The sequence below is a fragment of the Rhododendron vialii genome, chromosome 8a (assembly GCF_030253575.1).
Source record: "Rhododendron vialii isolate Sample 1 chromosome 8a, ASM3025357v1".
NCBI lineage: Eukaryota > Viridiplantae > Streptophyta > Magnoliopsida > Ericales > Ericaceae > Rhododendron > Rhododendron vialii.
Window position 1 is genome coordinate 6,841,514 of NC_080564.1, and position 24,896 is coordinate 6,866,409.

Consider the following 24,896-nt stretch of genomic DNA (forward strand, 5'->3'; position numbering starts at 1 on the left):
CAAATAGGACGGTCTGATCGATCGGACCGGTTTTAGGATTCGAACGGTTTTCTTGAATACCCCTAATCACACTCATCTATATAATAAAACAGAGCTGTGTTTGAATCCAAAAGACAACCAACGCTCTAGATTTATCCCTCTTTGTGCATAAATCTAAACCCTTCATTCTACAATGGCAGGTCCGTAAATACCTATTTCATCCAAGGGTTATCCTGAATGGCATTTTATGGGAAACCTAGCCGCACCATTATTCCCATCCCTCCCTCCCCCTCTCTCTCTCTCTCTCTCTCTCTCTCTCTCTCTCTCTCTCTCTCTCTCTCTCTCTCTCTCTCTCTCTCTCTCTCTCCCTTCGATCGACCCATCACCACCCACAGACCACCGCATCCCTCTCTGCTCTCCCTCTCCCTCCGACCCACCGCAACACCGCAAGCCCTCGAAAATCAAATCCCAATCGCTCCTCTCTGGTGATCCTGATTGGACACCACTACCACCACCGACCGACACGACGAGTCACCACTGGAACCACCACTGTTCAATGGCATGTAGTTCTTCACCCCAAAAGGTTTGTAGTTCTTCTCCTCACTAAAAAACTGCGGGTCTAGGGTTTGTTCATTCCCGTGGCATAGACCTGTAGAACACCAATTACATACTTGATTAGGGTACGAGTACTTCTCAAGTTAGGGTTTTTCTCTCTCCAAGGGATTTCTTTCATTTCTAAGCATCGCCAACTGTGGTTGATGTTTCTTTTTGTGGACGGAATTTGTGTACTTTTATGTATTTCTATGTGTATAAATTGGTTCAGTTCCGTTGCTGAGAAATTTGTGTATTGAAGTATGTATCAGGTGTGTAGCCGTGGTTGTTCACGATCATCTATGAATCACCTAGGTTTGTAAGAATTTGGTTAAAGCAAGGCTTTCTTTTTCACAAGCCTGTTTTAGAGAGACAGAGAGAGTGGTATCGAAAGAGAAACGAAGCAATTCGAATCACGGCAATTTTCTACGTATTACCCTTTATTCCATGCTTTACATCCCTCTATTATCTGTCTTCATCTCCTCCTTTTACTTTCACATGTCGTGAATAGTACTTGCTTTTTTAATTTGTATGTATCCTTATGCTGACTATCAACCTGAAAGGTTTGTTGATGTATTCGATCATCTTCGAGTCATCGGAAGTTCCTTTCGATCATGGCTAAATTATCCCTTTATCACTTTGCAGATTCCAGGAGCATTTGATCGTCGTTGGGTCCTTTGTGCTATCACGAAGAGGATCCAAAGCTTATGCCGCTTTAGTAGAGAACTGTGGGTTTCTTGATTCCAAATGGAAGAATCGGTAATGAGTCTCTTTTTTTCTCAATAGCAGGTCCGAATGTGATTGCTAAGAAAAAAGAGTAAAAGTATGAAATAGACAAAAAAGTATACAATACTTAAATCCTTTTTATCCCCTATTTATGCAACGTGGGTTAGTTGAATGGCATAGTGTTCCTTGAGCTCCTCAATTTTCAAAGAAATAATGCTTCAGTCCATTACGAAACCAATTAAGTTGCTGCCATTCGTCTACGCCAAGCCAATTGAAGCTTTTCTATCCCTTCGGTTCACACCAGCAGAGTGCTCCATTGCCTTTTCGTACTCCATTTGTGAGAATAAAGTGAGTATTATTATATTGTGCAGCACCACACAAACGACTTTGTTTGGAGTTTTTGTTGGACTTCAAAGCTAGCATAGATATTTTGAACTGAAGCACCAACCGAAAATCACAAAGTTTGGTTGGGAATCGCATCTTTCTTTAGTTGGGTTTGAACTTTTAATCATTACCACAAAGTTTGGTTTTTTTTGGTTGTTTGCGATACGGATGTGGGGGGATTCAATTCTGGTGTAGTGGTTGGATATGTGGTGTTGTTGGCTGTTTGTTAGGGGCTCCTATTCTAATTAATGGAGCTCAGCTAGCACTGAATTTATGATAACATCTGATGCTTGCTGCTTCTTCTGGAACTAAAAAATCTGTTGCTTTCTGTCAACGGTGCTCAGTTCTACCATACAGGTGTTGGGCTCCTATTTGCTAGCACAACCAAGTTGGTGCTGAATTTATGATACCATCTGATGCTTGCTGCTTCTTCTGGAACTAAAAAATCTACTACTTCCTGTCAATAGTGCTCAGTTCTACCATACAGGTGTTGTGCTCCAATTAAGATTTTTGCTATTTTTCTGCTGGATATGTTCTTGCTGATGGTATTTGTTGCTGCTCATATCATAATTGTTAGGATGTCAATGGGGCAGAGCGAGGGTGTTTTTGTTTGAAGCAATCATGTGTTATGATTCTTTAATAGGGTACGACGAATTAGAGACAATGGCTAGCAAACGGAAGCCAACACATGTGGCCAATGGAGAAGAATATTCGCGGGTATGACCCTTTGGTGTACCTTCTATCTTAATTTCGGGAAAAAAAATGGGATTCAACTAACTGATAAGTTTTGGGACAATATTGTATGACCCATTGACCTGATTTGGTAGACATAGAATTTTTGTTCTACTTTCTTAAATAGTATTGGGATTACAATAATTAATCAGAGTTTCTACACATACTTTGAGGCACAATTTGGTAAAGAGATATCAAAATGAACTCTTGCGCAACGTGCATGACGAGAATGAGAACGAATTCTAAAGCAAAGCACTGCGGTCAGTGGAAAGTTTAGCTTTAGAGTTTTGTGGCCTGAAAATATAAAAGGATAAAATTCGGCTTCAGAGGTTACATATTCTTGGTTAAATCAATGTGTCTCTGTGTCTATTTCTTTTAGGTGTGAACCAAATTCTCTCTTTTGATGGTGAGATTTGATTCAAGTTCTAGGAATTCATATTAATTTGAGTTCTCTCATAATTTTATTTGAATTACTTCTAGGCATGATTGAGTGGCAGCATTGACGCCGTAGAGCGGTAGAGGTCTGGCCTTGAATACTTTTCGAGGGTATGCTTCCACTTCTATTTTAAAAAAATTGGGTGTACTATCTACTCTAATATGATGCTATTTGCGTTGGAAGCTAATATGTCTGTAGCTTTCTTACAAAGCTTTGATTTGATTATGATAGGATGAAAATTTCACGGATGGAAGTTGGAGTTATTTTACCGTTGAAAGCAACTTTGTTGGAGCTTTGAAGATAGACAAAGCTTCATAGTGAATGTGGGTGTTTGTTAAAGAAAAATGTAACTGTTATTATGCGGTTGGGAATCTACAACTTATGGATTCAACTATACTGTGGAGTACAATTGTTTAGTTCTCCATTTTGATATTATAGGTAAGTTTGTTAGTTCTGCATGTTGTGTTACTCTATTGGGTGGATGATTTAAATGGTTGATCAATTTTTATTTTTCTTCTTTTGTTCTTAAATAGAAGTACTAAAATTCTAGCAGAAGGGATTAGAAAATTGTTCGTTCTTTACTTGCTGATTCAAGTTAAATAGGTCAATGAATATGCTTAGGTTATTGTTTTTCACATAGTTGGATTCGTTAAGCAGGAGTTGATATATTGCACGTGAGTCCATAATTTATTTGCATGAGCTGATCGTTTGAGCCGTGCCTTCAGGCACGGGCATTCGCTAGTGTTAAGATGAGGGGCAAAATATGGTTTCTTTTATACTTGATATTTCATGGAAGAATTGCCATAGTCAAATAACGCGAATTCCAAATAAGTGGTCCATGACCTGGGCATTTTTTGCCCCTTTCTCCACTGTTCAGTGATTCCCCCAAAATGGATCAACTCAATCAAACCACCAAAGGGACATCCGATAAGAACACAAAATTACACATAACAGAACAAAAGAGAGGAAACAGAAAATGAAAGAAAAGAGAAAATAAAGCATAGGAAGAGATAGTCCTTCGGGGAAGTGAACAAACAATCATATTATTGGTCGTGGACTAATCAACAATGACTTGATTAGTGGACTGGATTTACCTTGCGAAGCTCCAATGGCCTTCAAGATTCATCATCATCACCCAATCTAAAATCATCCCACCTCACAATTAGTCCAAATGCCATGAGAAAACAAATAGGCTATGCGCGAAAGGACTAGGTTAGGGTTAATGATAAGCACCCGGTATTATAATATAGGGTGCGCTAGGTCTTTAGTTTAGTCTAAATTCATTGCTAATTTTGTTGTCTTTAAACTACTTTTGCTCGTAGAGTTTGTTAACCCTGTTTTGTAGGAAAATCACCTAACAGTGAGGCTTTAAAGCATAAAGCGTAACCAAGGCATGTCAAGTGCCGAAGGTGACCCGATGCCAAGGCAAGGCAAAGAAGACCAAAGCAAGGCAAAGCTTAGCGGCTGGAGTTAAAGCTGCTCGACATCGATAGGAGAAACCACATTCCATCGATGCCGAACCAATTAGTGAAGTCTGGCCTAAGCTGCTCGGCATCGATGGAAGAAAATACATTACATCGATGCCGAGGCCTTTAGCACAACAGCCTGAGCCCTTCTCCATCGATGTCGAGGCTGTTAGGAAGGTGATTTCAAGGCATCTCCTGAAGAATATTGGAGCGGGTACCGGGGAAGAGATAGAATAGATTTTGCTTACATCATTGTAGATCTAGATCTAGATTTGGTTGTTCTTGAATGTTCTTTAATTTCTAGCTTTGAATCTTTATTTTTTGTCTTTATTAATTAGTTTTTGATATTGTCTTCTTCTTTAAAGTTGTAGTAAACCTTTCGATCTATCGTTTAATCTAATTTTCTTCTAGTGTTGTTAATTCAATTATGCTAAGTAGATTTTTGCTTGCTCCTATCTCAATAGATATGTGTGAGTAGTTTTCCAAGGTTAGGTCATGGGGTGATTAGCACCTCATGGCTCAAGTAGAATTGCGTTTTTCACCATAAAGTTTAAACCTTTGGTTCGGGAATCGATGTGGGGTTCGGGTTTATTTGTCAAATCGCTAAGGTGTTAATCTCCTTGACCATGTGTAGGTAGGAGCATCGCCTACTTACCACACATGATACTTGGAGCTCTGACGCACGAGGCATTTGCTAAATAAATTCTAGAGCTAGCTTGGTAATCGAACCATTCTATTTCCCGATTTGGGAATCTTAATTGTGTATCCTGAATCGCGTAATTGGGTGAGAAATGCAATTTAACTTGAGTCGTGAGCGTTAATAATCCCTAGACCTAACATGTCTTTTATCTTAGTTTATTAGCTTTTCAATTTAGTCCTTTTTCATTTCCACTACGTACGCAAAACCAAGTTGGCTGTCTAAAAGCCGAAAGCCCTTGCTTGCATCTACAAATCCAGTAAAGCTGTATTAATTATTCCCTTGGGTACGAACCCGGATGATTATCATGCTTCAACTGATGTATTAAGCCCTACGCTTGGGGCGTTATTCCATATATCGGAGCAAACGAAGCAATTAAACCAGTTTATTTAGTTCGATTATTCAAATCGATCTATTCCAGGCTGTTATTAACCCTAAACCATGTGTTAAAATGGGCCGGACCGACACGTTTAAATGTAGCACAACACGGCACAGACATTGTCGTGGTCCTGACACGGTCAAAGTGGGCACGTGGACGGGCACAAACACGGAAGTAGGCGGGCACGACACGGAAGTTGGCCTGGCACGGCACGACACGACACGACACGGTCTTAACCAGGCACAACACGGAAGTTGTACGGGCACGGCACGGCATGACATGGTTCTAGCCGGGCACAGCACGGGCATGGCACGAGGCACGAAAAAATAAATTAAATTAACTTGCTATGTTATGACTCATAATGTCATTAATTAAGGTAAAAATTTAATATTAATTTTATTGAATAAATTGACTTTCTATGTCATGATTGATGAGACTCACGACTCATAAATCATAATGTCATTAATTAAGGTAAAAAAAAAAGTTGACTCGCTATGTGGCTAAATGGGCCAAATGGCTAATATATGGTAAAATTAGTAAACAAGGCATCTTAGCTTCGTAATTTAACTAAAATGAGCTTTTAAAATTTTTTATACCATTAAAAAACTTTGAATTAAACATGACAAAATACTGTACATAATATGTGCCACATACATTGCGTTTTATGTAACGGAAATTTAAAAAAAAAATTATCAATTTTTATTCAATTGAAAACGACACAACACAACACAACCAAGTAAACTGGTTGGCCGTGCCATGACACGATTGAATAAACGGCACGACACGATCAAGTAAACGGGCCGGCATGACACGATTGAAAAACGGCACGGCACAACACGATTTAAGTAAATGGGACCAACACGGCACTACATGATTGCAAACGGCACGACACGACACAATATAAGTAAACGGGTCGACATGGCATGACACAAAACACGTTTGGCACAAAGCTAAACGGGGCAGGCCGGCACGGCACGGCCCGTTTGACACCGGTCCATGATTTTGTTCGTTTAGGTGAAGCAATCTCTTTATCGTATTTCTTGTCTCGATGAAAATTGGTTTTCTAGTTGCGAGATAAAGAGAAAGTTGATGGTCGGAGTTGATCATTTTAAGAGGGATCCGAAGAAGGGTTTTGAGTTCCTGCAGAGGATGCAACTTTTGCCTGAAAAGCTTGACAAGACGGGATTGGGTAAGAGTCTTGTTGGAGATTTCTTGGCAAACCTCGACGAATTCTGTATCCGAGTGCTTGATGAATTTGTTGGATTGTTCGATTTTCAAGAAATGAATTTGGATGCTGCGTTGCGCGTTTTCTTGGAAACTTTCTGATTACCCGGGGAATCACGCAAGATGCGGAGGGTGTTAGAGGCATTTGCAGAGAGGTATTACGAGCAATTGCTGCACATTCTAGCGAATAAAGATGTTGCGTTCGTGTTGTAGTGTTCTCTCATAATGCTTAGCACAGATCAAGAAGAAGATGACTGAGGAAGATTTTATCCGCAACCATCGGCGCATAAATTGGGGCAATGATCTGCCACGAGAGTACGTGATAGGTGCTGAAAAGCACCCATTTTATCTGTCTAATCTACGTTTTGTCGGTCCATTTATATTGTTACTTGATACTCCATATTTTAGCGTTTTGTGGTGTTTGTAGGCCTTGGAGACCGACAGTGCAAAAACGTGTAAATTAAAAGGTCTTTGCGAAGGGTTGCCACAAAGATTAATTGGCTAGCATTTATTCGGTTGAGAAAATTGATCAAATACATCAAGTGGCCAGCTTATTAATTCAATTGGTGTGTCGAAATTATCACGGGGAAGTCATGTAGAGAAGCACCCAATAAATTACCATGCGGTTAAAGGCCATATTTGGTATGATTGGGCATTACGGCAAATTTAGTCCAAGGATTGCATAGATCTAGAATAAGTTTTGGGTTTGGCAGTGGGCCCGAATGAATATAATATCACAAGGCAGCAACTCTACGAGGGGAGCAAGGGTTTTTGCTCGGGGACTACGGATTCCACGATAGAAGGAAAGAGCGGCTGCTACGACAAGAGCCCACGGCCGGCTAACCCCCTTGTCTAGGGGAAGATGAAACTTCATATCAAGTAACTCTGTTTATGAGTAAAATTTTGGTTTATTATTCGGATCAATTGTATGACTAAGAATTCGTTTTGTTTTGATCATACGGAATGATTTTTAATGGTTTTAATCTATTGAATATTTGTATGAGCGCTTTCAAATACGAGTTATACAATGGCTTTCATTGGTTGTGATTGAAGTTCTGAGATAGATTATGCTCGTAAAACGGATCGTGCCGTTAGGTGGCCTGACCGTGACGGTCCGTGCTATGGGATAATCTATGTTTTTTAACAACGCAATTATTTTCTTGACGATTATCGAAAGAGATTGCAAATCCTAGCGATAATCCCTTCTGATTCGAATAGTTAAACCTAGCCTATGTATTTAGTTGTTACGTGGTTGGAGTGGATTCGAAACCCTAGATCTTTTCCTCCACCGTTTGTAAATCTTTAATTGAATTGTTCTTTAGTTTAATTAGCTCTTCAAAACAAATCAACTAATCAATCTTTATTTTTTCTGAATTAATCTAGAAGTTGATCGAATTATAGTAACTTAGCCAAACTGTCTCTACGGATCAACACTCGGTCTTGACCACTACTATATGGAGTAGTAGTTAACTCCAAGCTTTTATAAATTTATTTTTGACACAAAACGACGCGGTTAGTACCTTTCTGAACTTTACCACTTTGTATGTCAGACTGAGATACGCCTGACCCCTCGTCAGGGTTCTGGCTTTCCAATCATGACGAGAAGCCATTGGATTGGTATGAGCATATAGTTCGGAGCAACAAGCGAAAGCAAACAACTGCTATGATTCAAATAACCAAACGCCCAAAATAACTCATGTTTCTGATCCACGTACATCAGTACAAGACCACCTTAATTTGGAAGATCAGCACTGCTTAGTGCTTCCACTTAAAAGATGCATTCCTCTCTATCAAACGGCGAAATCATTTCTTGCCAAAAGAAAAGTTGAAGGCCTGCAGTTTAAAGAAGGAAACCATCAACATAAAAGCTATCAGCACTTGAAAACTGAAGCCAGAAACCCCACAACCTAAACGACAAAATTTTCAAAGAAACTCATGTTAGTACACATACATCGACATAATAGTGCAAAGCCCTTGCGAAATGAGCTTCGTCAAGGCGATGTCATCCCTAAAAGTCCTTGCAGTTTCTGAACGAAACTATCAATGTAAGAGCTATCAAGACTTTTCCTTGACAAGAACTCACTCAACTTAGCGCGGTTGGCTCTTACCTTCTTCCCAACCTCACTATCAACCTCCATTACCAATCTTATTGCCTTGCATACACCTTCACTGGTAAACAACCCGTCTTCCTTGTCTCTCTCGACCTCCACTCCAACCTCCAAGTCTCCGCTCATCAACCTCGAATTGATAATTTGATCACCATACTGTGGGATTAGCACCAATTCACACTCATTTATCACAGCCTCCAATAAAGAACCATAACCACAGTGTGTCACATTGCACCCCACAGAGGAGTGTGCCAAAATTAATTGTTGCTGGACCCAACCACCATAAACTATCCCTCTTCCTTGAGTTCTTTCTAAAAAACCAGTCGGCAATATGTTTTCGATCTTTTCTGCCCCTAGAGGTAGTTTTAGGGCAGCAAAGAATGGCATACCACTGAGCTCCAAACCCAGAACCAGTTCTTGAAACTGCTCCTTCCCTAGTCTACACTCGCTTCCAAGGGAACAGAAAATCACCGTTTTGGGTTCAAAACTTCCCAGCCACTTTTCCCATCGTTCTTCCAGGGTTGCAGCGGGTGGTGGATCCGGCATGACCGGGCCCGCCAGAATAACTGTTTTTTTGTACTGCTTTTCAATGTAATCACAGAAACGCCCTTCAATTTCCGTACAAGTTTTGAAACTTATGGCATCACAATCACTGCGGGAGATAGAAAGACGTTCCGCGAAGGTTATTCCACTACCAAATTTGTTTACTCCTAGACCAACTGGGGCAAGAGCTTCATATGAAGCTAACTTGATGGATGAGGCAGGGTAACCTGGTGGTTGTTTCATAAATTCAGATTGTGCCCACTGTTTTTCATGGAGTTTTCTCCCCGGGACAAACAGGTAAGCCGATGCTGCAGGGCTAACGACAGAATAATGTACAGATTTAATGCCCAAACGACGAGCTAAGGCTGGTATCCAGTGAGCCAAATCAAAGAATACAAAGTGGGGTTTGAGATGTTTCAGAGAAGCTTCAATGGAGGGTTGTGTAAGATCCATCGCAGTCATGATTAGAGGATGCAACACATACGAAACATCTGTGGTTGTTTCAGCACCATGAGGGAGGCCATCGACGTGTGGAACAGTGACTGGAATAAAGGTGATGAGGTCTGGGTGAAGATTCAAATGATCAAACTTGGGTATTGTATTTGTGGGTATGAAGAAAGAAATCCTGTGGCCCCTTTGGGCAAGCTTGTTGGAGATGTTGATGTATGGGATTAGGTGCCCCATGGCAAACCATGGCAGCATAGCTACCTGAAATGTTTTCTTCGACATATGTAGATCTTGTGACAGAATACCTAATTTTGGAGGCTATTGTAGGCAGGTCAGGACCTCAATTATTGGCAACTTTTCTTTTAGCCTCCTGATTTAGAAGATCCTTCAATGCTTGCATCAAACAAGGAAAACAAAATTAAGAAAGAAACAAGGATACAAAGAAAGAAAGAGCTCTCAGGAGGAACTTCTTTATTTTATTTTTTTTTGCATGGCCTATCAGGAGGAACTTGATTCCATTCCAAATTACCGGGGAAAAAAATCATCAAACTATCATACATGAAGGGTTATGGGACATAAACAGAGGGCAGTACAATAAGAATATTTCAATTTTCAGCACAAAACTTCATAGGAAAATCATCAAACTAATGTCACATAGTTGGACCCCTAAACGCTTGAACAAACTCTCTTGTAGGCTATGCTCGTCAAGTCTTCCTGCCGATTTTTTCAAAATTTTCTTCTCAAGGAGCATTTTTAAATATTTCTTTCCAAAGTGGAACTTTTTGACGGTGAGAAGTGAGATAAGAAATGAGAGCCCTTACTCACCAAATCTCACCATTTTTTTGAGGGAAATTGGAAGATCTAATCAAAAAATTCCATTTTTATACTTTCTCTCCATTTCTCACCATCCAAATGGGCTGTTAAAAAGAAACTGAGAGAAAAGATGAGCTTGTGTTTGAAAATTTCTGTAGTCTTCTTTAAGAACCAAAAAAGAAGGAATTTTTTTAAAATTTTTCCCTTCCTTTCCACTTCTTTTCGCAAATTTCAAACATAGCCTAAACTTAATTGATCCAATAATAGGCGTTATTGTAAACAAACCATTTCACTTTTTTTTGCATACAAGCACAACGAAATTTACCGGATCAAGCTAATTTTCTTTTCTTGTTTAACAGACAATCTACACGTCGATATTCAACTGGGGAGATCCGAGCCGCTCATTGATGAGATGAAATCTAGACAATTGAATTGCCGAACGAATGGCTCGGATCCCGCACACCAACATCCCCAAAAAGAAACGGTCTAGAAGATCTACACATCATAATATCATTGCCCACAACAATGAAGGGTCGCTCCCATGGATCTGGAAAGTTGCCAACTTTTTTCCCAATATCGTATACATCAGCGAGGTTAGTACGTTAGTTCACGTGGGGTCAGAGGCTGTTCATAATTCCAAACCCCAAACCGTCTCTCATGGGGCTCAAACCATGCCTCCACCGAGGGAGGAGTACCAATTGACCGACAAAAGATTGCCCCCTTCCAAAGTTGACTTTTTACCAAACAAATTAAAGTCTTTTTCAAGAAGATTTGATTGCAGCAACGACAGGTTTTTGAAAGTACCTTAAGCTGAGAGAGATACGGGGGGAGCTGCGGGGGAAACTGAGGTGTAAAGACAGAGAGATGAAGAATGAAGCGGACCTGCGCAGAGATTCAGAGGGTTGCTGTTTCTGAGAGCATCTCCTCCTCTGGGTGTTTCAAATTTGGTTTGTTTGTGTGTTAGTGGTTGTTGATTTTCCCCAAGTTGTGAGCAAGGAGACCCCTTGCGAGTGACCCCCCAGTCTGAGCAGTTCCTTCCTTCAGATGGCCATTGAAATGTCCTCTTTTCTTCTTTTTTTTTACTCCTTTTATTTTGATTTGTTTGTCCAATTTTGGATTTTCAACTTATTAAAGAAATCAAGTCTAATTTATTAATTTAAAAATTTACATAATCTTATCTATTGATTTTAAAATTAGACAGTCAATTTGAGATTTTCATAAGTTAAAAAGAGGACAAACAAATCAGGACAGAAGAATTGTATTTAATGATAGAAAATAAACTTACATAAACTAGGAATTAAAAGTTGAGAAAATCATTTTAATAGTTATTTACGGAGTTAATCGCGATTGTTCAAAAGTCCTGGATGGTCAGAAGATGTTATTGAAACTTTTTTATTACAATCCGGACCATTCAAAACACTTTTGAACGATCACAATTTTGGTTACTACAATAAAAAACTTGTTCATGGCGGAGCCATAAGTTTCCCTTTTAAAAGTTTTTATGGGGTAAAGCAGTCCCTGTTTGTTAGTAACATACCCAAGGTGAATACAATGAATTTTTTTTTTCCAATTCTATAATACATTAGCAGGTGTTAGAGTTAGCATAGAAAGATCCAGAGGCTATCCAAAGCTCTGACTCCCAAAGTCCATCCCTCATATGGGTCAAACCGAGGCCTCCACTAAAGGGGAAAGAAGATAACCAACCGAACTAGCTTCTCTGAATACAATGATTGAATGATGTGTAATTGTATCCTGTTCCTTGTCTTTTATTATCAAAACATAACGTACCCAAGGTGAATACATGCATGGGAGATTTTCCATTGTTAGAAAAAAACCATAATCAACTTGGTAGATTATAAAGGACCCAAAAAAAAAAAAAAACTTTTTAGAATAAAAATAAAAATAAAAAAACTTGTTAGATAGGGTTCACGTGGATTTGCAACACTTATCATTTTTGTGTTCTTTTTGGTGTCTCTGGCATGTGGTGTCTGACCCCCTTATATTATCTACCTGTGCCCCACAAAAATATGCTATAAATAAGGGTGTAGGGACACCACATGGCAGTGCTCTAATACCACCAAATAATTTGTCTCCTAGTTATTGTATGCTTTTGGGTGCCAAAGTAGGATATAATTTACGTTGATGATAAAATAGAAAATAAAAGAGTATGATATACGTTTATCACTTTTGCAGAAATGCTATAGTACATAGTTGTTGGAACAAAGTAATGTTATGAATAAAGGATTAAGCTAGATTCAACTCGCACCACACAAAAATCTAATTTAAAAGGCAACAAGGCATTAATAAATAAGTTGGTTTCGTTTTCGAATATGATTTTGTTTAATTTCTAAAAGAGTATGATTATGACACTAAATGAAGATAGGACAAGCAGACACCCATTTAAAGAAGATAAGTAGCGGACACCCTCGAAACCTGCAGAAACAACCATCCACTATGAGTCATTTTTGTCAAAAACTTTTAAATTTTTTTTGAAGGGCTTTCTAATTTTGTGTCGTTATCATTGAATGCGGCCAAAGGAAGCAAGCACTAGTCCACCAGGCTAGTGCTAACCATGTCACTGTCGTCCCACCAGCTAGCTAATGAATAGAATGGTTATAGTTCTTCATTGTTCATGATCAGCAGGAGACAGAATAAACCATCCTTGTGGCCTGGCCGGACTCCATGCCTCCTTGGGGCACCTACAAACTTAATTAACGACGGCCTCGTTGGCTCGTTCGCGATCATATAATGGGCGGTGGGTCACGGGTTTTCACAGAAACATGCAAGCAAATTCCAGTGCCATGGCTGAAATTTGGGCATTAATTGATGGATTGCTTTCAACTTGCTCGATCTCGCAAAAAATATCATGAGCAGTGGCGGAGCCAGGATTTTCGATAAGTGGGATCAGAAATTTGAACTATGTGTAATTTATGAACGGAAACCCTTGATTTGTTTTGAGGAACGAATAAACTAACGCTACGTTTGGGAATTTTGTGGGTAGAGATTCTATTTTCACTCTTTTTTTCCTTAAGTACAAAACCCTTATATTGACTGAGGCAAAATAAAATTTTAAAGTGCAGTCAAATTACTAAAAATGAGGTAAAAATTATACATATCTCTATGAAAATTTAGCAGACAGTGGGGTCGGCTGCCCACCCTTCTATATCCCTCTGCCACTGATCAGGAGGCTATAGCTAGATGTGGAGGAGATGGATGCTTTTGGTCATAACCCAACTACTAGTGCAACAAAAAATAGCTCATCATCCACTTAGTAAATAGTAATTAATATCATCTTCGATTGCATGTTACTCATAGCGCAATTTGACGCAGTAGCCATCAAACATGTCCACCGTAAGGCATAAAGCAAACAATGTACGGATGCACTAACCAAAGACATGTACACCCCAACCTCACGCGGTTGAGGATTTTTTGGTTATCTTAGGTACAGAGATTAAAAACCTAAATGTACATGCAAGACTCAACACAAAACTAGCTAGGAATACCAATTGTGGCATTAAAATTCAACCTTACGCTTATTCCATTTGGTTCCTCCTTAAATTTATTTTCTAGATCAACTACATTGCCATCAATTCACAGAATTGGAGGTTATGGTGGGTTGATGTTCATGACCCTAACGACTTTACCAATAATAATGACGTTTTGTCTTTAATAAATTCATGGACTATTAACTGGGATCCAAATCCATCCTAAAACGTCAAGTCATTTATAAATTAAAATAAAGCACTTACATGCACAATTTTCAAAAGAATTTTACACCAATTTAAATAACAAATTGAGTGCAAATAAATTTAGGAGAGGGATAATGCCACGATTGTTTTGTTTAATGCCACGACATTTATCTCCATTTGTCGTTTCTACCCTCAAGTTCTCTGCTTCTCTCTCATATTTATTTCTTCTTTAACCTTCCTCCCTCCCCCTCTCTCTCTCTGCCGAGTGGTTTCTTCTCTCCTCATCTCTGTATCTCAAGTTCTCAACTCATCTCTCTCTCTCCCCTCATACTGTCAAATAGAAGCCACAAGAAATATGTAAAACTTGAATCGTTTAAGACTTGAAGACCAAATTTTGTATCTCATGAAAAATGGGACAATTGTAAATCAAAACGTGAGAGATAAGAAGAAAGTTGAAAATTGCTGAAAGACATAGTGGTAATGTTTGTTTGGGTGTGATATTCTGTTTCACTCTCCTCTTCTTCGTCTTTGTGGAGGGGGGCAATTTAACAACTTAATTGAATAGAGGAGTGTAGGTTTGATACTTTTGGGATAAAAAACTGATGTTTTTTCCTCTAGTATTCTACTTGCATGTGAAAGTATAGATTAGGAGTTAGTGATTGGGTTAGCTATATTCCTTTCATTAAGAGGGGCAAATAAAAATAGAGGATCGATCACAAAAGCAATTCAAAAGGGACGGTGATCAGGGTCTACGAGGGGATCTAGGGAGGGTCATCTTTTTTTATTGGAGATTCATGGCGAGTGAAATCAAAGGAGAGCCCAAGAGACAACAAAAAGAAGAAGTGGGTTTGCCTGACTCAGAGAGAGAGAGAGAAGGGGGGAAGCATGAAGCAGATATGAGAGAGAGGAGAAATTTTTCAGTGCCGGGTGGGCACGGGACACGTGGTGCCCGTGCCCATCTCGGCCATCCAATGAAGTGTTGAATGGCTCAGATCTGTTCGGCTGCCGAGGGGTATTTTAGTCATTTCACACTTTAAAATTGCCGAACAGATTTGAGCCGTCGAACACTTCATTGGACGGCCGAGATTGGGCACGGGCACCACGTGTCCCGTGCCCACCCGACACTGAAAATTTTCTCGATCGAGAGCGAGAGAGAGGGTGACTGAGGGTAAAGTTGAGAGAAAAACTTACATGTCGTGGCATTATCAAAAGTGCTCGTGGCATTAGCGCTGTCCATAAATTATATTGTTATGCATAAAAAATATTTTATTGTTTAGTTTGAAATTGCGCCTTCTTTTTTTTTTTTTTGTAGTGTAATAAATTTGTAGGACGAAAGAAGTATGACATTAGTTGACTAAACATGCAAATGTGCCGAAAAATTCACGTGCAAATGTGCCGTGAGATTTTTTTAAATCTAATGGCCGAAAATCCTTCGGGACATAAGAGATCGGACCCGATAGTTTTCTAATACTGTATAACTTGGCTAACAAGTTGCAAAAACTAATTTGTGCATCAGGCTGAGTTTATGAAGCCAGGCTGGCTGTGTAGAAAGTTGATTGCAGCAGCAAAATGATCGAGCATACTTTTCATTGACCCGTACAAGAGCATTGATATCTTATGTCCAATGGAAACTGGATTTTAGCACATGGGTGTTAAGACCCATTCGTTTTGGAATTTTAGATTTGAATTTATAAGTAATTAGTGTAGAGAGAAAATAGAGTAATTATTAGAAATAGAGGTAACGATTGTAGAGAGATAAAGAGAAAAATAAAAATAATGATCGGAGAAAAATAAGATAATGATTAAAATCCAAAATGAACGGGTCCTAGACTTTTCCCAACTCTGCCTATTAGAGCATGTACATCAAGGAATATGCATTTTAGCTACAAAATAGTGCACTTTTTTATTTTACCTACTCAAATCTCTCTCAATCCCACGCTAATCCTCTCTACTATCATCTATATCTTTATAAAATATTATATTATATTATCCCATCTCTCTTTCCCTCACACTTCATCAGCACAGAGAGAGAGAGAGAGAGAAAACAATAAAATAAAGGATTGCTGGTGAATAGTAGCTCGGTAGAAGTACCGAGTCATTGGAGCAAAGGTATTTTGTCTGTGTGTTTGACTAGGCTGGTGCAGGGAGTTTTTAAGGGGTTTTCTCTTTATTTTACCTAATATACTTAGATATACCTAGACTTGTGTACATGCCCTTAAATAGACAAATTGACTATCCTTGCTTCTTCTTCTTTCCTGTTTTTTTTTTGAGAATTTGCAGACCATCCTTGCTGTGCCAGCATGTGTTTTGTACCCACATACATTAACTGAGGCCCGTTTCTCTTAGCTTTTCGGATTTTTTTCTTATACAAATTTTTTTTTACGTTAGTTAATTTTATGCTAAATTTTTGAAAATTATTGATTTGTCTCAATGATAGGATTTGAAAAAGTAAATTTTTTTTACTTTAACCCAAATGTTTTTTAAAAATTTCCAAGATAAAGCCCAAAAAGCACAAAAGTTTGACATTAGACTAACAAATACGAAAAAAATTGAAAAACGACAAAACTAAAAAATAAAAGTTTAGGAGAACAACATCTGAATATAACCCCGGTTTCAGTATAAAGCCCGTTTATCCCTTTTTGTTTACATGAGAACTAAAAAATCCCAGCCAAACAATTTTACTTGCAGATGCATCCTTGAAGGGATTTTGCAGAGTTGTCAAAACGGGATCCATTATCAAAAATTTTTTCAATCTGTGGGGTATTGGGCAACACTGCTACAGCCACCAACCAAGAACCGACGGTTTTTGAGTCTTGTACGGATAATCCGAGCCGTTCAATATAAACAAAAAACAATTAGGCAAATAAAAAATCAACTCAATCTGATATGTGTAATTACTTAATCCAATTTTTCATTTAGATTTCAAAATTTGAGCTGATTTTTCATGAACTCACCTAGGTTTTATTAAAATAATTATTGAACGACTCGAATCATCTGTGCCGGACCCAAAGTGAACCCTGCATGACTTCCCAATCGGTGTTCTACTCGTCAGTTACCTTAGCATTTTCGGGTATTGGGATATACCAATGCTGTGTCGTAAGTTCGTAACATATTTTAACAGGTGTAAATGTTGGTTGAAAAAATTAGAACCAATATAAAATACGACATTTATTGAATAAAAATTTCGATGATACAAATTTAGCATCTATGACTATATAACATGACCAAATAAGGAAAAGTATTCGCTCATATCATGGATTTGAGTGGATACTGAGGCCGAAATAACGGCTCGTGTCCATGCCGAGTGAATATCGAACCTCCCACGAACGATCTAGGCGTGTCCGAACCTTGTCGATGGCTAGGCTGAACCACGAACGATCTAGGCATGTCCGAACCATGTCGATGGTTCGGCTAAGCTTGTACCAACGATCGGCGAAACCTCCCCAAAAGTCAGAAGGAATCATTGGTCGAGCATGCTGATCCTTCGATGGTCGGACTCCACGTTCAGCCTTGAACAGACTTGGGGACCATGCTACCAGCCCACCCACATGGAGACGACCGCCTTAGCCATGATGACGACTCTGACGTCATTCAAGTGATTACATGCTTGGATGAGGATGAGGATGAGAATGAGGGCATGTGAATGCCAGCTCACGGGTTACAAAACCCTAGCGTGACGATGGGCTGACATCAGCCAACGCGTGACAAGCACATATGTACAATCTTGAAGGCCAAGCCAAGGAGAACCCTATAAATATCCCATTATGCCAACCCTAGAGAAGTACATTCTCTCCCATACTAAAACCCTAATTCTTGGCTTTCATCTCTGAACACTGTACTCATCCTTGCACCAAAGGGTCATTCCGGAGATCCTCTGGTGTGATCTTTTAGTCGTGCTTTCTTGTGCAGGTTAGGTGGAAGCCAGAGGCCACTCTCAACCCAGCCACGGTCCAGGAAGGAGTGAATCAGATTTATCAGAACCCCACAGATACATATCACAAGAGTATTTACTAGTAAGATAAATGAAGAGATACGTACGAGTTTACCACTATTCGTATCAAACCATAGAATACATATTCATTTGTCACAAGATTTTGATAACATTGACATAATGTTTTGCTATCAATTTTCTTTCCAAAGCTTAAACCATAAGGACTTCGAAATTACGATGACACTACATAAATATATAGCAACAAACTAACGAATCCCAAACCCCGAAAAGAAAAAACTTGAGAACACTACATTTCTGGTAGCAAAAGTGCAGAACTGCATTTCAACATCACAGCATACTCCCGACACTCAACTATCTCGGCAATGAGATTCAAAAACTGAAACCGAAACATCAGTTAGCAACTGTGAAAACTGCAAGTATCATTAACTTATCAACCATTAGGACCGCAGTTTAAAAAACAAAAACATTAGGACCAAAATTCCTACGAAATAGTCAGCCACAAACTATAGGGTTTGTGTACAAGTTCGGTTAAGGAGCAATAAAATGCATTAGGTGTATCCAACAAACAGGGACGAACCAAATTCACATTTTGTTGCTGCAACAGTAAACAATGTGAAGGCATTACAGGCAGCAGAAACATGCGAAGTTGAAGCTGCAAAGCGGATCTGGATGTTCATTTGTACACATTGAAAATAGGCATCAGGGAATAGAATGCCCACAGTGCCTTAGTACTGTGCAACGTAATCTGTACCATGAACCAAACTCTTTGCAAGTGAACCTCAATTTACGCAATAATAAGTAGTAAAGCATTTGCACTGATCAAACAACACAATATTGAAATTTCAAAACACTGTCCACAATGAAGAAACAAATATTGGGAAGGGAAGACCAAATTGGCAGGGGAGAGTTAAATAGTTTTGGGTTAAGATTTTAATACCAGATCAATGGTCCATCAAACTTTGGAGGGACAGATACATCTGCACACCCCAGCTAGTACTTAATCTATAACCTTGCTCCAACGTTCGAGTATCGGACAACCCACATAGGTACTTCACAAAGTTAAATGAGTTCACATATATAGGACTCAACGAACACATAACAGTAGCATGTATAGATGCTGTATCAAGATAAAAACACACTGCATCATGTGAATTCTCTGACTGGGGATGAACCGTCTTTGGATTTTCTTACAACAATATCCACTAAGGAAGGAACTTGTTTAAGTGTTAACGATGTGAGGGCATTACAGGCAACAGAAACATGTGAAGTTCAAGCTGCAAAGCGGATCCCACTATTTGTTTTTGCACATCAAGATTTAGGCATCGGAGAAATCAATGTTCAGAGTGCCTTAGTACAGGTGCAACATAGTTACTACTACAAACCCAAAATCAAGATTCAAACAACCAACATTATGAAATGACCAAAGTAATTCCTTCCCACCTCCAAAGGAAGTAGAGATTAGGCTTCAACATACTGCACAACAGGAGTAGCTAGGAAAAACAAACAAACCAAGCTGCTCCAGAGCAGCTCAAGGCTCAGCTTGTTAAGCGCTCGGCTCGATTTGTTTAGTAATCGAGCTGCGCTCGAGCTCAAGTTATAGGATTGTGCACTAAACGGGCCGAGATTAACACTCTTAAGCTTGGCTTGACTTGAAAAAGCTCGACTCCCTTGCATAGGTTCAGCCCATTTATAGAGACTCGTTTCGCAAACGTACAGGACATTTTCTGCCTAAACAAAAAGATCATGTTCATTACTCCTCCGCTATAATAGAATACAAAATCCAATTTGGAAGTTTGAACTTGAAAGGGGCAAATCACTTTTCAAAACTTTCTTTGGCACCTACTATAATATATCAGTCAATTAACCTAACGGAGATTCCTACAACAAGTTCTATTGATTTCCTAACAATCAACCACAACAATTCATGCATACGAAAAACTAACATCTACAAGCATGAAAAATTCACATTAAACATCAGAAAATCAACCGAAATTAACCAATTGCTTTGTCTGGAAGAATAGGCGATTAAACGCGGGGTTTCTTGTGCACAACTAATCATAGAGACTGACGGATCTCATAGAGTGAATCTAGAGAGAGAGAGAGAGAGAGAGAGAGAGAGAGAGTTTTATTCAGAAGGCGGGAGAAGGGAGCGATAGAGTTTCTAGGGTTTCCGATTGAAACTTCAGGCAGTGGCCAGTGGGTACTTGTAGAGAGATGCACGGTTCTAATTTTGGGCCGAAGTCAGAACAGCCCAAAAAGAATGTCAGACCAGCCCAGCTACGAAGTATTGGGCCGAAGTCGAACCTGCCCAATCCCTGTTCAGTTGCACAAAAAGGATGTGATATGAAATGATGACAAAATCGACTTTCCCGTAATCTTCTATGTGTTTCGTTACCAAAAATGCTAAGAACACAACAATCTAAACACACTACTATGATAGTATATGAACAATGATCAAGAACCATTTTTTTACATAAGAAAATGCTAGTATATGTATACTTGGAGCAAAGTAGTGCCATTATTAATAAAGAATTGAACTAGTAGATTCAACTCGCACCACACAAAAATCTAATTTAGAAAAAGACAAACATACGTTTATGGATAATTTGTTTATACTATTTCCACGTAGCTAGGTATTAATAAGTAAGTTTCTTTTTTCAATATGATTGTGTTGATTTCTAAAAGAGTATGATTACGATACCAAACGAAGGTAGGACAAGCAGACACCCATTTAAAAAAGATATAAGTAGTAGAAGACACCGAGAAACGACCACCCGCTCAAAACTTGTAGAAACAACCACATATCCTCTTTGTCATTTTGTGTAGTTGTCATCGAATGTGGCCAAAGCAAGGGAAGCAACCAACCACTAGTCCGGTCACTAGGCTAGTGCTAACCATGTCACCGTCGGTCCACTAGCTAGCTGATGAAAAGAAATGGTTCCTGATCATTGTTCATGATTGTAGACAGAATCAATTAACCGTCCTTGTGGCTTGGATGTACTCCATGCCTCCTTGGGGCACACCTACAAACTTCATTAAGGATGGCCTCATTCGCGATCGTAACGGGCAGTGGGTCGTGGGTTTTCACAGAAACGTGCAAGCAAGTTCCAGTGCGCGCCATGGCTGAAATTTGGGCTTCGATGGATGGATGGCTTGCAACTCGCTCTCGCAGGAAATATCAGGAGGCTATAGATGTGGAGGAGATGGATGCTCTTTGGTCTGTTGGTCATAACCACACTAAATAGCACAACAAAACATCATCCACTTAGTAATATCTTTGATTGCCTGCGTGTTACTCATGGAGCAACAGTAGCCATCAAGCATGTCCACCGTAAGGCGTAAAGTAGGGGTGTTAAAAGAGTGAGTTTGGGCCAAATTGAGTAAATTGTAAGTAGGTTGAGTCTTTAATGGGTCGTTTATCTATTGAAAACCCAATTAGTTACGAGCCTAATTACTTGTATCTGACCTGACCCATGTATTTAAAATCAAGTCAGACCCGCCCATTAACTCAGGTACATATATATTAAAATCTATGATCATTTTTTCATTTTACGTGGTGGGTTAGTTTATAACTTGTTGGGTCATTTAACTTGGTCCAGTTGAGACCCAATTAAGACCCACTAATAAATGGGTTAGATGAGTTTGGACTCATTCTAACCCAGCTAACAAATGAGTTGGGTTAGATATATTTATTAGTGGGTGGGTTTTGGTTGAATTTGTCACTCCTAACGTAAAGCGAACAAATGTACGGATGCACAAACCAAAGACACCCCAATCTCGGTTGAGAATTTTTTTGTTTGTTAAGAAGAAGAAGAAGAAGAAGAATATTGTCTTTAATCTTTATATATATTGTTCATCTTAGGTACTGAGATTAAAAACGTAAATGTACATGCAAGACTCAACACAAAATTAGCTAGGAATACCAATTGTGGCATTAAAATTCAACCTTATGCTTTATTCAATTTGGTTCCTCCTTAAATTTATTTTCTTGATCAACCACACATTCCAGTCAATACACTCTAATTGGAGGTTGTGGTGGGTTGATGTTCATGACCCTAACGACTTTACCAATTATAATGACGTTTTGTCTTTAATATAAATTCGTGAACTATTAACCGGGATCCAAATCCATCCCAAAACGTTAAATCATTATAAATTAAAATAAAGCACTTACATGCACAATTTTCAAAAGAATTTTACACCAATTTGGAGTAACAAATTGAGTGAAAATAAATTTAAAATATTATGCATAAAAAATATTTTATTGTTTAGTCTGAAATTGCAACTTTTTTTGTAGTGCAGTAAATTTGTAGCCTTGTAGGACGAAAGAAGTATGACATTAGTGTTTTTTTTTTTTTTAAATCGATAGAAGAGATTATTTTTACATCAGATATGAAGTATAGAGTACAAACCCGGGATACTACATTAATTGTAAGAGCCCACGAGACACCCAAAGCCTAACAACTCAACCAATACAAGAAATAAGTCCATTATAGGGATCAATTATTTGTGTTATTCAGAGCAATTGGTTTCGAAATCTATTAGAATGTTGTTTCTAACTTATTTTGCAATCGATTAGAGGACTTATCGAGACCCATTGATTAAGTAATAGATTTCACATTGTTTTTCAATCATACTCTATTCAATTGCAAAATCGATTACAACATCTAATCAATTACGAAATTGAACATTAACCAAATGGATTACATTTTTTATTAATTGACTGTAATCGATCACGATCATATTTCACAATCGATTAACCAAATGGATTACATATTTGATTAACTGATCGATTGTTCTTGATCACGATCGATTGCAAAATGTTTCCCAATCACACTCTATTCAATTGCAAAAACGATTGTATAACCGAATGGATTACATATTTGATTCACTAATTGATTTTTTTTTTTTGCCAAAACCGATAACAGAGAATATTATTACACATCGAAACATCAAGCGGAGCTCTGATCCCTTAATAAGGGATTAAGAATCCACGTAGGAGGGGACTCAGTCCAAAGACTATACCCCTCACCCACTAAACCCTTACAAGCCAAAACATGCGCTACAGTGTTGGTAGAGCGCCTAGAGAAAGAAAAAATGCAACTATGAAAATTCCTCTCTAATGCCCTCACATCATTCAGAACAACGCGCACATCTTGACTAACTTCAATTTGGCCATTGAGCATATTGATTTTAGATTGAGAATCACTCTCCATCACAACTGATGTCAAGCCCAAATGAAGTCCCAACTGCATCCCCCGTCACTGATTGATTGCACAATTGATTATAGTATTATTAAAAAGTTATGAGTTTTTAGTTGAAAAGTTACAAAATGGACCAAAATATTACGATTCGTAATGAAAATGTTATGAATCATATTACTGAAAAGGTTACGATTTTTTTTTTAAAAGTTACGAAACGCACAAAAATGTTATGATTTCCGGTGAAAGTGTTATGAATTATAAGAGTTACAAAATGCACCAAAATGTTATGAATCTATTGCTTAAAAAGTTACGTTTTGTTAGCGTAAAGTTATGATATGCACTAAAAATTTATGATTTCTTTCGGAAAATATTATGAATTCTATTGATGAAAAGTTATGAATTTTTAGTATAAAGGTTATGATACAAACTACAATGTAATGAGTGACCGGTTCTCTAGGTAATTTTTTTTATGAGATGTCATAATATGGACCACACAATAGGTACATATATTTTGGGTTGTTTCTTGTTTCTGTAAGAAAAAGGTTTAGTTGGTTTGGGGTTTAATCTATGGGATGAATCCCTGCCGTCATGGTTACTTGATCCTTCGTCTAAGAACGAGTTTTTATCTTGATGTACTCTTTGATTGAAGTTATAATAATATCATCTGTTATCGGTTGGCAAAAAAAAAGGTATGTATTGAAGACTAATCTTTAATCCCGTGCAATAGGTATATATGATAAATAACAGCTACGTACCTCATGCACACATTTTCTACCTGAGAAGCAGACATCGTTTCGGCACTTCCAAATAATTGCACAAGCCATGGAAATTAAGCTGAATGCGATTCTCCATTTTATAACTTGCAATGTTGTTCTAATTAGAGTGAAGAGGATAGCAAATCCAAGAAAGATTGAAAAAAAAAAAGACAATTTTTGGTGTTTGATTAGCATGAAAATAGTTGAAAAGCGTGTGAAGTGAATTTTCTGACATACTGTAGCTTTCACTTTAATCTGTTGCTAAAGAAAACATAGAAAAACTTTACTCCATTTTTTTAGAAAAACTTTACTCCATTTTTTTAGAGTTGCCACATCTTATGTGTAACAACCCTAAATTTACTTAATAAAATTAATGTTTTAATTACAATTCTTTCTTTTAGATGTTAATATAGTATTCTTTTAATAAATGATTTGATTTTTTTATGAAATTATTTAAAAGAAAATACAAAAACCTTATTGAGTAAATATGTAGATCTATATAGATGTGTGTGTACATAAAAACCCTAACCTAGATTTTTTTTTTCTCCAAATCCTAGCAAGTGGGAGAGATTGATATCCAAGTATAATCATAGTGTATAAATGTAGGTAAGGAGAGAGTCATAATTGTTATGTTAAGGAAACCTAGAAAAAATCTAGCTATGATATGCAAAATATAGTTAGGATTCTAGAAAAATCTAGATATCCCTAGATTTTATAAGATATATTACGATTGAATTTTATTAGATATTATATATATAGATTTTGCTAGAT

General features: G+C 38.2%; 2 protein-coding genes across 4 annotated transcripts; one reads left to right on the top strand and one right to left on the bottom strand.

Moving 5' to 3' along the window:
• The first annotated feature begins 4,428 nt into the window (after nucleotides 1-4,428).
• LOC131298519 (ARF guanine-nucleotide exchange factor GNOM-like) lies at nucleotides 4,429-6,716 on the top strand. Its single transcript, XM_058324000.1, has 2 exons — nucleotides 4,429-4,491; nucleotides 6,405-6,716. Exons 1-2 carry the CDS (start codon nucleotides 4,429-4,431, stop codon nucleotides 6,714-6,716), a joined length of 375 nt encoding a protein of 124 aa, XP_058179983.1.
• Nucleotides 6,717-8,261: 1,545 nt separating this feature from the next.
• Nucleotides 8,262-11,584, bottom strand: LOC131335104 (cyanidin 3-O-galactoside 2''-O-xylosyltransferase FGGT1-like). 3 transcript variants are annotated; one of them, XM_058370306.1, is made up of 3 exons: nucleotides 11,330-11,584; nucleotides 8,566-10,097; nucleotides 8,262-8,447 (listed from the first exon to the last, which is right to left on the bottom strand). In XM_058370306.1, the coding sequence occupies exon 2, from the start codon at nucleotides 9,992-9,994 to the stop codon at nucleotides 8,606-8,608; it is 1,389 nt and encodes a 462-aa protein (XP_058226289.1). In that variant the 5' UTR covers nucleotides 9,995-10,097; nucleotides 11,330-11,584; the 3' UTR covers nucleotides 8,262-8,447; nucleotides 8,566-8,605. The 3 variants fall into 3 exon arrangements, with proteins under 3 accessions (XP_058226289.1, XP_058226287.1, XP_058226290.1); XM_058370304.1 differs by having other exon boundaries at nucleotides 8,566-10,105; nucleotides 11,330-11,582; XM_058370307.1 differs by having other exon boundaries at nucleotides 8,562-10,105; nucleotides 11,330-11,578.
• Nucleotides 11,585-24,896: the final 13,312 nt, after the last annotated feature.